The 18,054-nt window shown below is 33.2% G+C and overlaps 1 protein-coding gene and 1 long non-coding RNA gene across 2 annotated transcripts; one reads left to right on the top strand and one right to left on the bottom strand.

Annotated features, from left to right (window-relative positions):
• Positions 1-1,443: 1,443 nt before the first annotated feature.
• Positions 1,444-9,098, top strand: LOC110868934 (K(+) efflux antiporter 6). Its single transcript, XM_022118215.2, has 20 exons — positions 1,444-1,828; positions 3,694-3,737; positions 3,930-3,988; positions 4,109-4,187; positions 4,259-4,320; positions 4,430-4,505; positions 4,621-4,695; positions 4,800-4,871; positions 4,956-5,039; positions 5,151-5,219; positions 5,322-5,399; positions 5,550-5,638; positions 6,393-6,489; positions 6,585-6,638; positions 6,718-6,813; positions 6,893-7,081; positions 7,891-7,968; positions 8,115-8,159; positions 8,383-8,472; positions 8,587-9,098. The coding sequence occupies exons 1-20, from the start codon at positions 1,573-1,575 to the stop codon at positions 8,674-8,676; spliced, it is 1,782 nt and encodes a 593-aa protein (XP_021973907.1). The 5' UTR covers positions 1,444-1,572; the 3' UTR covers positions 8,677-9,098.
• A 6,056-nt stretch (positions 9,099-15,154) lies between these two features.
• On the bottom strand, positions 15,155-16,663 carry LOC110867418. Its single transcript, XR_002551585.2, has 3 exons — positions 16,526-16,663; positions 15,814-15,901; positions 15,155-15,343 (listed from the first exon to the last, which is right to left on the bottom strand). It is a non-coding gene; the product is annotated as an uncharacterized LOC110867418 (long non-coding RNA).
• Positions 16,664-18,054: the final 1,391 nt, after the last annotated feature.

Below are 18,054 nucleotides of genomic sequence, written 5' to 3'. Positions count from 1 at the left end.
CTTATTACCCAGATCAATGAAATATGCTCTCTCTCTCTTCTCTCTCTCTCTCTCTATAGCACCACCACCACCACCACCGCCACCGCCACGGCGCCACCTCCTCCCTCTCTCTCTCTCTCTCTCTAGAAAGAAACTCAACAGCACACTGATTTGCGGAAGGAACTCGATGACGGATTTGAGATTTGGGGAAGAAAGACGGTGGTGGTTACGGCGGTAGTGGTGGCCTGCCCGGTGGTGGAGGTGTTCGTTGGTGGTGGTGGGTTTCGGGTGTTGGTGGGTGTTGATCTGTGATTTTGTGATGGATGATGATCTGTGAACCCAGTCCTTTTATTCACCACGAGGCTGTGATGATTTCACCTAATCCGAGTCAAAATTAGGTCAACATTTGAGATTTTCCGCAGCTTGGTGTGGCAGAATCGGAGGAGGGCAAGTGCGCTTGCAACCTCTGTTTGCAGCCATGGCGGTTTTGATTTGTTGTTGGAGCCTCGTTTCTTTTTACAAATCGGTTTTTGTTTTGATTTGTTTTTGTCTGTATTTTGATTTTTGTGATGGTTTCTGGTTTTGTTCTGGGTTCTTGATTTTCTTAAATATGATGTTCTTGATTTTCTGAATTTTCTGGGTTTTGATGATGATGTTCTTGAAGATACAGATCTGAGCCTCGTTTCTTTTTACAAATCGGTTTTTGTTTTGTTTTGTTGTTGGAGCCTCATTTCTTTTTACAAATCGGTTTTTGTTTTGATTTGTTGTTGTCTGTATTTTGATTTTTGTGATGGTTTCTAGTTTTGTTCTGGGTTCTTGATTTTCTTGAAGATGATGTTCTTGATTTTCTGGGTTTTGATGATGAAGTTTGATGATGTTCTTGAAGATGATGTTATTAATTATTGAAATGTTATAATAAATTAACATGGACCAAAATACCCCCGCACTAAAGGACAAAATAGACAGCTTTCAACAGTCAAAAAGGGGGACTTTTGGATTTTGGACTAAAATGGCAAAAAAATGCAAACCACAGAGACCCAGATGTAATAAGTTTGGGATTTGGACTAAAGTGGCAAAACTGGCTAAACCACAGGGACCAAAATGGCAGTTTACTCTAATATAAAATACACATAGGAAATGGAAAATGACAGTAATACCCTCACATGCAATGCATGTGAGGGCAGTTAACCAAGAAAACTAACATCGTTTGTGTTAAAGGTTATACTTTTTAGCAAAACATGAATATAAAGGTTGGTTTTTATTGATTTCAGAATAAAAGGTACGAAGTATAATTTGGGTATAAAATAAAGGTTGATTTCCTAAATATTATATTTCAACACGTTTAACAATAATTCACATCCACTATCCGGACATTTTCACTATTAACATTTTTGAGTGATACATAAACATTTGGTGTCCATCCTCCACAACTTGTCTCTGTGGGTCCCACCCCGACCCCACCCTCCTCTCCCCCTATCATCTAAACCATCACTGCAACAAAAACCGACACAAAATTCACACACATACACACACTCACAAACACACACACACATCCGTCGCACCGGCCCCGAAACCCTCGGTCGCCGTCCTGCGATGAATAGCGGCACACCGTCGTTCCACCACCGCCGCCGCCGTTGCACTCTCTTCTACTCTCTGTATCTAATTCCTTTATTCTTTTTCACTGCCGCGGTCTCCGCCGTAGATCAGCTGCCGCTGGTGGATAACGGCGACGGCTTTGTTAATAACGCCACCGTGAATGGCTCTGCTACGACGGATAGAGACCGGAGCTTCGCCGGCATGATCGATCGGGCTCTGGAGAAGGAGTTTAATGAGAGTGATCAGAACGAAGGTTAGTTTGTTAGATCTGGTGGTTTTTTTAGGGTTTAGAATGTGTTCTTTGTGATGTTAAGTGAATTGTGTAGGATTTTGGTTTCTGCATTGTGTTTGTGATTAGATATTTGGATCAGGTGTTATTATTGTTTAGTTTAGAGGAATTGAATTGGTTTTTAATTTGAAGGTTAGGGTTTGAACTTTATGTTATTAATATGTTACAATGTTGCTTAATGTTGGAGATCCTTGGCCTGGAAGGTTTAGTTTGACTTCTGTTGTTGAATTGATCTGCATTGGATCTTATGTTTAGTGTCGATTCGGAGCATCACAGTGGTCAGTGCTTCGACACCGAGATTCTTTAGTGACTTGGCATCTATTCAACTGAGATTGATATTGATTTTCGATGATACTTTCTAGATGGATGATTGCAAATTAATCATGAAACTCATGCTTTCTTTGGTGCTTGTTATAAAGTTTAATGTACTTGCATGATTTGTTTTCTTGAAAAGAATTCTGTTTGATATCGAGATCCAAGTCTTGTTCATGTGGAACATTACAAGTGTTGTATTTTGTGTAATAGTATTACACATTCTATCTGTAATTTGTATATTTTGAAGATCTGGTAGTTGTATGTTGTTGGCTAGATTCTTTTAAATTTATTTGCATAGTTTTTGTTCTTTTCTGGTGGCGTAATTATGTGGATGCCAAAAGTAAGGGAAGTCTTATCCTCAAATAAGTAAAGGAGATTTTGCTCTTATTAAGTACGTTTATTGGTACCTGGCATATTTTCTGTAATACTATCATTCTAATAGATCTGTACTTAAATCACTAGATTCCCAATATTCTATCATTGGGTTAATTTCTTAAAATTCCGTTAATACCCTTTCATAGTTGTCAATAGCGGCACCGCTATAGCGCGCTATGTGGCGAAGCGACCAAGTGTCGCTATTTGGGTCATAGCGACCAATAGCGTGAATAGCGACAATTAGTTTTTTTTTAATGTAAATAGCAATTAGATATATCTATAAAATAGCTGGATTTACAGGTTTTTGTTAAATATACATCTAAAATAACATATATACCAAGGTATTTTGATATAATATACATATAAAAATTTTCAAAATTCTTTTTCTAGTATATCACTATATATAAAACAGCGGTCGCTATTTGTCGCTATTCGCTATGTAGCATATAGGTCCCTTGTACCTATTTGTCGCTATTCGCTATTAACAACTATGTACCCTTTTTGTCTTCACATGTTCTATACCTTTTTGGATAAAGCTTGACTAGTTTTGTGTAGTTGATCTTTTGTAATCATAGCTATGTTGTGCCTTCTAATATAAAATTTCGTAGCTATGTTCTACTTTTGAACATGGTATATGCTTATTGCAAGGATAGGACGCAGTGATTGATTCAAATATGGCAAATTTGTACTAGTTAGACTTTTAGTAATGAATGCTCACACAACAATTGCAGCATGTTTCTACTTTCATTACGAATAAGATGAAAATGGCTGAGAGGGTGTTATATGACATCTTTTCTGAGAAGCTTGCTGAGTTATCGAAGTGAATTTAGTTTTAGTTGTAGATCACTATTTCAGTAGTATGTACGGCCTCACGAATGCCTCCTCTTGAATTAAGTTGCTATGTAGCTTTTAATGCTTGTTAGTGGAGGTAAAACAGTAACGGTATCATAATGATGTATTTACATCATCTAATCCAATAGTTCGTTAGTTCCGTGATTACACTGGCAACAGATGAATACAAATGATTAACATGTTATTGTTAGTTTCTGTTTTACTCCTAAGAATATAGGCACAGAAAGTGTGAAGCTTCGATGCACATTTCTTGATTTTTACTGTTTGCACATGCATTAAATATGCAGAAAATGATGCAGGCAGCTTCAATAACAGTGTTGCTGGGCAACAGGTTAGTGTTTCATATAACTTACATTCCATTCATGCACTTTTTGCTATTCAAATATTCTTTTCTTTACTTTGAAAATTTAAGACATTCTATTTCTTTATTTCTTTCCTTTTAGCAAATTTCTTGATTTTACTTCTTCCAAACTTTGCAAGTTTTACTTGCTGATTGTGTTTGCTTTACATGTGTTTTCACCAGGCTGTATTGGAAACTGTGGCTAGGGTTAAGTCTAAGAAAAACGACACAAAGGACGAGAAGTATGTGCCCTTATCTCTTTATAATCTAGTCCTGTGATGTTTATATCTAACTCACATCCCATCTTTCTGTACAGAAGTTTTACATTAGTATACTACTAATATTGAAGACAATTTTTGTAGGTCCTTTCAACTTCATCATGTTTTCAATATTGATAGTGACAATGGAGCAGAAGAGACACCAACACTAATTGATAGAAAGGTAAAACTCGTAAAGCTTTATTTTATTTATTAACTACGTCATGTACTTATGTTTCCTCGCTCTTTATTCAGGATAATGTTTTTATAATATCCAATTTCAAATCAAAATATCCAGTGCTACAATTAGATTTGAGGTAATGCTTCCAATTTAATCCCGATCTTCCAATCAATATTTTGTTAGCAAAACAACTTTAATAAATCATTAATCATCCAAGCAATTTATATAGTATGGTGAATTTACAGGTTAATCTCTGATCTTGTTGTTGTCATTGTATCTGCCACTTGTGGCGGCATTGCCTTCGCATGCGCTGGACAGCCAGTATGATCACTATCTAAATCCCTGTTTGTGTTTGTCCTTTTAGTCATAAAAATGGTGCACTGCTTATTTTCGCATTTTTCATGACTCATTAATGTGGATCATTTTGCTTTAACAGGTTATTACTGGATATTTGCTGGCAGGATCTATTGTTGGGCCTGGTGGACTGGATGTAGTCAGTGAACTAGTTCAAGTAGGTCACTTTGTATCTAATATTGACATAATAAATAATATTGAATTTGTGTTGCTTATCTTAAAGGTTTCTACAATTTCAACCAAAATTATGTTTAATTGCAGGTTGAGACAGTAGCGCAGTTTGGTGTAATTTTTCTTCTTTTCGCTCTGGGGCTGGAGTTCTCAATGGCAAAAGTTGGATTCTTAATTAAAGCTATATTCATGTTATATATCGTCGATGCAATGTGTTAATTAAATAAATTGTTTGATAATTTTTAGCTTAAAGTTGTTCGAGCTGTTGCTGTTCTTGGAGGACTGCTTCAAAGTTTTCTATTTATGTGCGTATGTGGAATTACAGCCTCTGTAAGCCGATGCTTTAACCTTTTGATTTCCTTAACATCTTTTACGAGTTAGGTTACATTTTATTGGTTTCTTCGTGGTCCGGGAAATCACTTAAAAATTACAAATTTACAGTTATGTGGCGGTAAATCTTCTGAGGGCGTTTTTGTTGGTGTGCTTCTTTCAATGTCGTCAACAGCAGTGGTATGACCATCTTAATTTTTTTTTTGGTTGAAGCACATGAACCTTTGTTACGTTCTAGCTTAATTATATGTTAATGGATGTTATACAATTTTTATCACACAGGTCCTGAAGTTTTTGATGGAGAAGAATAGTGTCAATGCCCTTCATGGACAAGTTACTATTGGGACCCTCATCTTACAGGTACTTGCCGTTTTCCCCCTTACTTTCATCCAAAAGTTAGATTTCGATCCAATGGGCTTACATGTCATCTTATTCACATCCAATTTTTTACTATTATGTTTCTTGAATTGTGAGAAAATTGAAGTCTATTTTGTCAATTTTTATTTACAGGATTGTGCAGTGGGTTTGCTGTTTGCTCTTCTTCCAGTCCTTGGTGGAACTTCAGGTGTTTTACAAGGAGTAATATCCATGACTAAATCGTAAGTTTAAAGTTTCTAATATTTGGATTATACTATTATATATATATTGATTTCGAGGGATGATGAATATTATATTATATATATATTGATTTCGAGGGATGATGAATAGTAACTTTATTTTTATAATAATATATAGTTTTTTATTATTTTATTATTTAATATATTATAATAGTTTATTATTATATTTACTTTTAATAACATATTTTTCTTTTTATTAAAACATATATTTCCTTTACCTTTTTTTTAGTAATTGTTTTTTTTTTCTTTTTTTGAACATATATTAATTTATCGATTAATTTGATACTTCTTTAATAAGTTACGTTTATAATTTTTTTTTCTAAAAACTTAAGTACGTAGTTGTGCTTGATTTCTTTCCCTGACATTCCGTTATCAGTTTTGTTAAAACGAGGTTATACTCAAAATAAAGTATTTATTTGGTATCATAAAATGGTACGATGATAAACTAAACCGTTCTAATGGTTTGACTTTCTAAATAACATGCTTTATTTTCAAATCACGTTTGTTTTACATTATCATTTGCTCGGTTTCACCACAACGCGCGATATAAAAAAACTAGTTTATTAATTATATAAGACTTTGAATCCTTTTGTTGGTTTGGGAGAAATCACCATTTCATGCCAATTCTTTAAAGTGAAAAAATGTAATTTTTATTCTTTTACATTAAATCTACTTACTTAGTGAATATTGGAGATTTCTGTTGATTTAGTCATAATACTGATCCTTAGTTAGTCAGGCTGGTGGCGTTGGTTGCATTTTTGGCAGTCTTATCAGTATTATCAAGAACGGGCTTACCTTGGTTCCTTAAATTGATGATAAACCTCTCCTCACAGGTGTGAAATCTTTAAATGCTATGCAAGTTTTAACAGAAATTATATAAGTGGTCCTTTTCTAGTGCATGTTGTTATGTTCTTAATGTTCCGTGCAGACCAATGAACTGTATCAGCTAGCATCTGTTGCATTTTGCCTGCTGGTAGCCTGGGTTCGTGTTTCTTCCTGATACTTTTATCATTTTATTTACATAATTATATCTAACCATATTTTATATTTTGTAATTTCAGTCTAGTGATAAGCTGGGATTAAGTTTAGAACTGGGCTCATTTGCTGCTGGAGTTATGATATCAACAACCGATCTTGCTCAACATACACTTGAACAAGTAAATTCTTTTGAACTTTATTCACCGTATCAGTATAACGTGCAGATAGATAGTTAATTTAACTTTTATTTTGATGCAGGTCGAACCAATACGAAATTTCTTTGCGGCTTTATTTCTTGCTAGCATTGGAATGCTGATTCATGTTCATTTTCTGTGGAACCACATTGATATTCTGTTAGCCTCTGTTCTGTTGGTTGTTATTGCCAAGACAGTTGTCATTTCTGTAGTTGTCAAGGGTTTTGGCTACAACAACAAAACTTCTGTTCTTGTAAGATTTTCCAGCCATCCTATGCTTTTATTCCAGCCTATGCAGTTAATGCGGTAAAATATCGGATATCAGTCAAGGACTGATAGTTGAGATATAGGCTATCTCGGTGAAATATCGGTGGGATATCGGTAGTTTTAATATAATGCAGAATTTATGTATATAGAAATTTAACACCAATAATTCAGGGATATATCGGTTATATCGGTCAAATATCAGTGATATATCGGACTATCAGTTATATCGGTCAAATATCGGTGATATATAGGTTATATAGTATCGGTCAATATTGCCGATAATATCGGTACCGATATTTTACTAGGGGACCGATATGACCGATATTAACCGATATATCACCGGTATTAACTGCATAGATTCTAGCTGCTAGTTAAGTATTCATGAACGCTTGGAAATGTCGATCGGTTTGCTTATGAATATGTGTTCAAGTGATATATGTTAGGGGATGATGATTTTTAATGCATAAAGCCTCTTAAATCATTTTAGCAAAAATAAGAGCCAAGTTTCAGAACAATATTACCTTCTATAATCATATTTAATACATTATATGTAAATAATTCAAAAAATTTTGAACCGACGTGACACGATTTGAGTATTTGACGCTAAGTACTAAAGTAACATTACCCAACTCGTCCGACAAGCATCTTATTGGTATTGCCTTTATAATAGTCATGTGGGAACCTTTTTCTATATTTGGGACTGATAAAGAACGAGGGGGTATTCAATGTATTGTAATTAAAATTTGGGATTTTCTATTTTCCACATATTTATATTAATTGAATTTATCCGTGCAGGTTGGGATGTCTTTAGCACAAATAGGAGAGTTTGCTTTTGTCCTTCTCAGTCGTGCTTCTAATCTTCATCTAGTTGAGGTGGTTATCTAAACACACGACTTTTTTAACGTCAATTTCTTGTTTGATTCGGTGACAAAAGCATGCATGAAAGATGCTGCTGAAACTTTTTGTTTAATTTCTCGGTATACGCACCTAAGTACATTATAATTCGTTTTGCTTTTTAGGGGAAGCTGTACATGCTGCTTCTTGGAACCACGGCTCTTAGTCTGGTAATTACAAAAAACTGTTATTATTTTTACTTTTTTTTTGCGATAATGGTAGTTTTTCAAATAAAACAAATTAGGCATTAAAGTTACACTTTGACCCGTTAAGAGCTAAATTATAATCCTGGTTGACCCATAAATAAGTGAATGGATCAAACTTGTATCTAAAGAAACTAATAAGTCGATCACAAAAGAACTTGACGGGACACTAACAAAAGTAACTTTGTAGGTGACAACTCCATTGCTTTTCAAGATTATACCGGCCGTAGTGCATCTTGGTGTTCTCTTGCGATGGTTCACCCCTGATAGTCAAACCGAGGTCAAATCATTATTCAAATATACACACACACGTCAATTATCTTGTTTGTTTGATCGCCAAAGAGCTTGATTAGTTTGGTTTGGTTTGGTTTGGTTTTTGAATTGTATATAACAGATGGGCTTCAAAGTAGACGGGCTCCGTTCAGATAGCGCGAAACAACGAATCGCTTTAATTGCCAAGGATCTTTTGATCCATGAAGGATAGCTACAGGCCGTTGTCTCAAAGTCTGATGGGTACAAATGTCGGGTTTTCAAGTGTAGTTAAGAATATGAATCAGGTGACAACGTGCGTGTCTTTTTGCAAGTGTCTACAGAAGAAGAAACCTGTTTTCCTCAGAATGGGGAAAACGGGTCTCGAGGGTTAATCTAACCGATAGTTAACTAACAGGTGTGAAGCTTCTTCTTTGTTGGTTTGTAATGTAACATAGTTGTATGTACACGGGGTGAACAAGAGGAGCGGGTTTTGTGTAATTTTTGAAGGGTCAATTCTTTGATATAGTTGTAATCGTTGCTTAAATCTACCACATTTCCATACTAATCTGTGAGTTGCCATGACATTTAGAATACTATGGCTCTTCTTTCTTTCTTTTTTCTTTGTTTGAATCTTTTCATGTTCTTTTTATTCAAGGCGAGCGTTTTGGGTTCAGATTGCGTCATTTATTCGATGGTTACTTGTGTTACTCGAGTCGAATTGTACTTTCGAATTCTTATCTATTCTCGTGATATTTAAATAGGGTTATTCGCTTTTGGTTTGGTTTTAATTTGAAACCGGACCAACCCAAAATCAAAATCTATTTATTCGAATAACCCAATGATTTAAATCACCGAGGTGTTGTTTGGAATTAGACCATGTGTTATGTTGCTCCTTCATTATTCATCATTCTATGTCAATCTTAGTTAGCCTCACATCATCACCCTTCATTTTTCACTTTCATCGGTTATACCTGTCATTTGCCGTTCATCTCATTTTTTAGTTTTTAACACAAATATATTTATTTATTGTAAAACAATTACTTACTAAAATATAAAGTCATTTGCCACTCACCTCATTTTTTAGTTTTAACACAAATTATATTTATTTGTCGTAAAACAATTACTTACTAAAATATTAAGGCATTTGCCATTCACCTCATTTTTTAGTTTTTTTGACACATTATATTTAGAGGTTTTGTAAAATAGGGGTTAACGTACGAGCGTACTAGGGGTGCTAAACGGTCGTGTTCGCGGTTTGGCAGGTTCAACCCGACCCGAACCCGAAAATTTTACACGAACCTGAACCCGACCCGAATCCGAAAATTTTGTCATACATATGAACCCGAACCCGACCCGAATATTCATGGGTTAACCCGAACACGACCCGTTTAACCCGATTTTTTTAATTTTTTTTAAACTTTTTTGCCACAAATTAATATATTAAATTAAAATTTTACTTTAAAAACACAAATGTATATAATACAATTATATTTAATTTATAAAAAATTATATGAATATCTCTTTTAAAGTTATAATTATGGCATAAAATACACACACAATTTAATTTATAACATAAAAATATTGTAATAAAATATAACATAATATAAAGAGGTTAAACAGGTCAACCCGCCAACCTTGCTTGGTTGACCCGAACCCGACCCGTTTAGCTAAACGGGTTCGCGGGTTCAACCTGAAATTGACCCGAACATGTTTAGACTAAACCTAAACCCATGAATTTCGTATTAGGTTCGTGTCGTGTTTTCGGGTCGTGTCAAAAATTAACACCCCTAGAGCGTACGCGACTGGTTTTTCAACGTACGACTTTATTTTTTAACATGCGATTTGTGATTAAAAAAACATGCGAAAATGTACAAAAAACCAACATGCGATTTCATCAAAATTACCAACATGCGATTTCACCATATTTACCAACATGTTTTTTATACCATGCGATTTCACAATCGCGTACGCTCATACGATAAGGCCTATTGTACGTTACACTCTTTCTTATATTTATTTGTTGTAAAATAATTACTTACTAATTCAATTATAAAGTTAAGATTAGTTAAAACATTTTATTGATAATGAATACTACATAATAATAAGAAAATGTGATTTAAATTACATAAAAAGCTCGATTTTCATTTGAATTTACTTTGACTGTAACTCGGTTACCATTTTCATTATTCTTTAAAATTTTGATGCAAACACGTTTCAAAGTTACTTACAAGACCAAAAATTACTTGATTTATAATACAACTCAGTTTCGTTAAAATTTAGATCTGAATATTGACCAAGAAAAGTTAAATATAAGTGTATTAAGTTCTTTTTTCTTTTAAATATTAAAATGCAAAAGTTATTAGATAAAAATCACATTAAATGAAATACATATAAAAATATATTTTTAAAACACATGTCAATACCATATTATGTTAGATGAAGTTTAAACGAGCCAACTCAGCTTTTTTATTTAGAAGCTGTTTCAAGCAAGTTTTTTTTTTCTTCAAAGTTGTATTTTTTTTTGAACAGGCGTACGATTAGGTTAGCGTTAACCGAGTTAGTAACTAGTATGTTAGTATCATCAAGTTAGTATTAAAACCCCCTTACCTGATCTTGAACCCAGAACCTTCAAAAGAAACAAAGCTTTCCACCTCCTTCTTAACCACTAAGTCAAGAGATTATTGGTTGTTGAAAGTTGTATTTAAATGAACAACCGTAATTTCAATCATACACACGTAAATATAAAGACAAAAAGAAGAAAAAATAGAAGAAAGCGATCCCTAGAGTAGAGGTGGATTAGCCGAAATTAGAAGAAACCAATCCCCGAATAACGATCCACATAATTGCTCATGATGCTCAAAATTATGATTGGTTGATTTAGTGACCAACATAGCGACAAAAGTTGACAGAAAAGGTAAGATAAGGCACACTCCAAACCATCTCCTATATTTCTGTGTGCTTCTCAATACCAGACCCAAAATATAAATAAATATTTTAATTGACAGATAATAAACGTTATTGTTTGTCAGAATAAGCGACACTGAACAAACAGTGAGGTTTTAAAATACGAGAAATCGACTGTGCATGACATTTACCTGCTTTTATTATTATTACTAGATTAGACCCGTAAACTACACGGGTTTAAGGATATAAAATTATAAATTATTTAATTTTATATTATCATCATAAATTTATATAAGTGATTTATTTTACCATAGATGATGTAGCATTGGTCATTGGTAAAAACCAATTCTTTTAAAAACAAACCAACTTTACATGGCAAAACATAGGGCGATAAGAAACTATTTTCTTTTCAATTTAGACGAAATCCTTATATTTGGCGGTATTAAACGAAATCTAGGGATAAACGTTCGAGTGCCAATATTACTTCTGGATAATATGATGCCTCAATAACCTGATCAAAAAGTGATAGGAACTGAAGTCGAGTTCCATTACATAAACCGTTATTTCCATCAGTATTTCTTGATAACATCACTAAAACACCGACCTTTAGTAATTATCAATGGTTTGGCAAGCCTAAAAATATAACTCCATTTAGGACATCTGGTGAGTATAGACTTTCATTAAATTATTATTGGTTATAAGCCTATGTACACATATCTAAAAAAAGAAATCATGTAAATTTACAATATCTGCACAACTTTACACAAGTGAATTATTTTTATACGTGCGCCAATTTACATAACTTAGTTATTTTTTTCTTGTAACGCCCCAACACTCGGGTCTAGATATTTTATTTGGACGCTTTATTAGGTTGGAATAAGTAAGTAGGATTTATTGGCTAAGTGGGATATTTCACTAATAACCAATTTATCTAACTTGGTTAGATAGAATTGGCTATTAATTAAGAGTGGAAAACAATGGAGGTCAAATAAATAAGAAAGAACATGAGGGGCTAAAGGTGGGCAATAGGGATGAAGTTTTATAAGAATGTGGGAATTAAAAACACACACACACACAGGGTGTGTGCGTCTCTGGTCGATCGAACAAAAGCACAGGGAAGGGTGAAACCCTAGCTTCACCAATTTCATCAAATTGGGTAGAAATCTCAAGGATTATTGGATGCATGAACCTGAAATGTCGACCACTTAAGTGTCTCTAACATCAAAATAGGAACCACACTAGCATGGACCAAGCATGGAAGGCTAACGGGTCAAGATGAGGCAAGGAAACGGTTACGAACACGGATGCATAAGGTTAGTGATTCTGATTCACTTCTTAGTATGTATGTAGAATTTAATATTTAGGAGTGTGGAAAATTATGCAAGGACTATGTAATGAATAAGAGTATTAAGGTAAGCGTTATATTAGTATATCGAAGGAGTTGTTTGTAACGAAGGTAAACTAGTAGGACTAAACGGGTCGAATAATGGTATAAAAGAGATTTATAAGCTGTTTGCTTATAAATCAGCTCTTGATGCGACCCGAGGTGATAAATGGATTTACTAAGGTAGGAATGAATATTGAGACGGAAAGTAGCTAGTTATGTTAGAAATAAAATGGTGAAATCGAATGGGTCGAATAATGGCTTGAAGGATGTATAAGTCCTTATCTTATAATTCAGCTTTTGATGTGATTTAGGATGATAAACGGATCCGTAATTAAATTACGAACGTGTAGGAACAAGAATTACACAAAACGGATGTCTAGATCAAAAGTTATGCAAGTTGTATGTTCTACAAGTGAGAAGATTGGAGTTGGGAATCTGCAGCTCAAAATAACAAACTGTCTGTCGAAAACGGGGCTTGGTGTCGCGGACGCTCACTCCTTAAACCCGTCGCGTGCGGCGACGCCCTAAAATTCTGAAATTTGTTTGGATTTTGTTGTTTTGATTCATGAAACTTGTTTCTATGCATTATTAAGTTATCAAAACCATTTCTTGTTTGATTTCGCATCCGGACTTGATGTTTTAATGATTTCCAATGTCCTAAAACTTATTTTTAAGCCGGTTTAGTATATAAGTAATGTTATGAGCCTCCAGATAGTGAAAGTATGAATTTTACCTTCGTGTTAGTGAAGGAAATCTATATGTAATCGAACTTAGGAACGAATGGATATGCAAGATGGTGAGTATAAAATTTTATGTTATGGAAAGTTGTGATTATGACAAGATGTATAGGTTTATGTGAATAAAAATGGTAAGCGCAAGAGCTTGTATGTATGTGTGCGTGTATGGTGTGCGTATAAGTGTAGAGGTATATGATTGTATGCACGTGGGAATTTAGGAATGTGTACATGTGTGAATGCGAGATGTTATCTATGTATGAAGGAATGGTTTATTATGTTTGGTTATTGACGGATACTAATGATTTGTCTTGAGAATTGGAATGTAATACAGGTATGAGATCATCAGGTTCAAGAAGTATTGAAGTCGAACTCGGAACAAGAGATATCAAATGAATTAAGTTTATACTGTTGAATGTTATACATATTTTTTATTGTATGATAATAATGTTATACAATGTTGAAGATGACTAATGGTTAAGTTGTGAATGATGTCCACAGGAACTATACGGATTGTCTCTATTACTGACGAAGATCAGTGGGCGTAGATCGAGTCAAGGAGCAAGGATTGTACCGGAAGGACGGTCACCTAGTTTGGATTATGTAACACTTGTAGTATTATTTTATCATGAATGTTGTTAATTTATTTAGCAAATGTCAAACATTTGTAACTGAGTTTTACGCAAGAAATGTATTTAGTAAAGAAAGAAAAAAATTATGGCTCCTTTTTCCTTTGCGTCGTTAATACGAATAAACGTCTTTAGGGCGTTTCATTTCTCTGTCGGAGGCAATGAAAGTAGGTGATCATTTACTTTCGGTACAACTTCGTTCATAGCAAGTATGACTCTATTATGAAAATATTCAATTTTTTTTTAAATATTGAAGAATAATAGTAGTAGTATGGTATTTTATGGTATGTTAATAGAAAAGGTAAACCTCTATGCTTTTGGTAAAGTTTAAACTGTTATTAGCGGTGATGTTTATAGATTGTCATTTAGATGAACATGGATAGCTTGAGATTAACTATTTTTTTTTTAATTTTGAAATCCTGATATGCATTTTGATAATAGATCTAGAAATTAGAGTCAAATGCAAAGGTGAAGATGTTCTCCGATTAGATTGATCGAACCCGTTGAGAACCTAATTATCTTTACATCATTTAAATATTAAAGTTGTTTACAATACAATACATTAATATAACAAATAATATATTAATAATACTATTAGTAAATTAATATAATTCATAACACATTTTAAAAAAACGTGCTACGGTTAATAATTATAATATTAGATACCCATTAGAATTATTGTAGAACTAATTATTATATTAATTATATTTAACTAATATTATATTTAATTAAAGGACAAAATGCTATTCGCATAAATATTTGAAGAAAGAAAAACTATATAATTAATATTGATAATGTTTAAATATATTACATTTATAATAATATAATTTATATTAATGTTTTTATCGCTAATATTAATTTAGAATATTTTGTTATTCGTTCATTGCGAAAATCTAAAATAGTTTGAGTATCCAAATAAAACTAATTAATAATATATATCTAATATGAATAAAAGAATCAATTTAATGCCACACCTAATATTAATAAAAGGATTAAATTAAAAAAATATATGTAACGCCCTAACACGTTTTAACCTAAGATTTGCAGCGGAAAATACATACCTAAAATTTCCTTGATGATATTCTTTCTTTCCTTTAAATACATTAATCTCTTTTATAAATTAATCCAAAAACTAACATACATGTCTCAATTTAAGTGACTACGTACACATCCACATACAATCCATGTCTTGACTCGATCTTCAACCGCGTACACTTCTTGATGAAACATCCAAACATGTATAACCTGCAGTCACCACATTCAATCACATTATTAGCAACCGATGACATAATGCAAAATCTTAACACGTGCATAATAGCGTGTCAACATATCATGCTTTCTCTTATACTAGCCCATTCATCCAACCATTCGATTACTCGCATCGGATTTTGGAGTCAACCTTCACTTCCTTTGTTAACATGCCTATACTTCACATTAATTCTCAATAGAAAACGATTAGTACATTAGCTTCCATTTATATGAACATGTCCTCAAATACAAATAACTCATCTTATTCATTCAAGCATAATTTCATTATGTAAGTTCCATTTCTTACCCAAACTTAACCGAATCTCTTTCTTAACCACTTCCAACCCATTCCATTAAAACTTAAATTAGTAATAGCATTTACCCATATCTTCTTACATTACATTTAACAATTAACATATATCATAAATATATTACCAAACAAAAGGGTAAGTTCGGAGCTCACTTACCTTGCGCGCCCGTATTTGCGTTCGCTTATTTGATTGAGTATTCGTAGCCCGTTAGCCTTCAACGCTCCCATCCATCTTGACATGATTCCTATACACTCATGTCATTACATTCACATTCTTATTAGCATATATGCTTATACTTATGAACAACCATATCAAATTCACATCTAACATACGACCTACATAAAGCATACTCAACATCATTAATCCATTTAAACAAGCATTAAGCATACTCGACATCATCCCTACATAATCTTCACATGAACTATATATGTTTACCCATTACTTGCATACAATTTCACTTATTATTGTCTTTTAGACATTTTATCAAACACTTGGCGTGCGTACTACTTCCTAAGCATAATGTACAAGTTCTTTAAGCATGTTCTTCCTTATTTCATCTTATGAACTATCACATTCAAACAAAATCTCATAATCACAAATTTCACTTCACGTTTAACTATCTTAGTCTATCATACAACACCTTATACAACACAAGATTACACTATAGCATCTTCAAGTTCATCATGATCATCATCTTCACACTCATGCAATGGGTTTCATTCTAAATCACCCAATTACTTGAAATTATTCATAACACAAGTTCTATTTGGTGTTTCTAACACCTCTACATGCTTAATTTCATACAATTTCATGGATTGATTATAACCCACTTCAAACAACATCACCAAATCTAAGTTTTAAGACATACCTTATGATCCCCTTATGAAGGTGATCGTTAATTCATGTTCGGTTGTGAATTTGGGCTTCGTTTAGCCTTTCAATTTGGAGATTTTTATGAAGTTTAGGGTTTTGGCTCCATGGGAGCTTTCCCTGCTCGTTCATGAACACACACGATGTGTGTGTATATGTGTGTGTTGTTTTCTTTTAACACAACAACTTTCGAGTTATCCCACTTTGGTCCCTCATGTTTCGTTTTAATTAAATAAGGCTTCAACTCTTCGCTTACTACTAACGAGACCAATAATCAACAAGGTTAATTATTCCTAGTAAATCCTCATTTTTCAGGTTAACTTTTCTCATTAACGGTACCTTACCCGTTTCTTAATAGTAACCGGGTCTAAATTACCGAACCCGTTTTTAGGGTGTTACAATATAAATAAAAATTGTAAGATTGAAGTAGCAAACGACATGTGGCATTATTATACCTAAATCAATGAAAAGAATGCAATGTGGCATTAAAAGTATTTTTTTATTAATATTAGATTATTATTATTATTATTATTATTATTATTATTATTATCATTATTATCATTATTATCATCCATCGATTAAAACACATATCAATATTTTTTTATTTATTTATTGAGTTTATGAAAAAAATTTTGTGTCATTAAATCAATACTATCTACTTATCTATAAAAGGAGAAGTAATGCTGACCTAAGAAAAGCTTAGGTGTCATCCTCTCAGCTATGCCAACTAGGATTTTCATACTTCATTATTACATCATAAATCATAAATCATAAATCACTTTAAAACTTTGCCCTCTTCATTTGAATTTCAAATTTCAAATTAGAAAATGAGCTCCATTATTACATCCTCCAAACTCTGAAATTTCAAATTGACATACGACTTTCAATCTCTATATCCTCTCTCTCTCTGTGCAAATTAGGGCTTTTTTCTTCACAAATCCTTTGCAACCAAACGATGGATCGCGATGCTACTGTCGAGATCAACGCTCCTCACTCCATGGGAACAACAATCATCGGAGTATTGTGATGATTCACTTGCAACAAACAACTACAGTTTGGTCTTGAAAGTAACGCCAACAGATTCACTTGCAATGAGTTGAAATCGATGCATTTCTACTTCACAATCTGATATGATTCTGTTTATACACCTCCAGAGCTCAATTTCGGTAAAGTTTTTCTACATTTTTGATTTTGTATGCTTCAGTGTTCTATGATTGAGCTCGTACGGATGTTGATTGTTCTTGAATGATTAAATGAAGTATTGTGTTGTTGATTCTTTATGTGTTTTTAGGTTACTTATGATCGAATGGGTTAGTTAGGGCTTGTAGTTTCTGTGGTTTTAGGTTTGGATCTTGAAATTAGGGCTGATTAATGCTTTTTTAGGATTTTTTTTATTTTTTATTTTAGGAGTTAGGTGTTGAAAGTGAAATGTTGCTTTTAGTAGATTTTGATCTTATTTTAAGTGTCAGCAGTATATATAAACACTTTTGTTTCCTGTTTATTTCTTGAAAGTTATATTCATTGAAT

Source organism: Helianthus annuus, chromosome 7 (genome assembly GCF_002127325.2).
Source record: "Helianthus annuus cultivar XRQ/B chromosome 7, HanXRQr2.0-SUNRISE, whole genome shotgun sequence".
Lineage (NCBI taxonomy): Eukaryota > Viridiplantae > Streptophyta > Magnoliopsida > Asterales > Asteraceae > Helianthus > Helianthus annuus.
The sequence above is the reverse complement of the archived record's forward strand: the minus strand, read 5'-3'. Positions and strand labels throughout refer to the sequence as shown.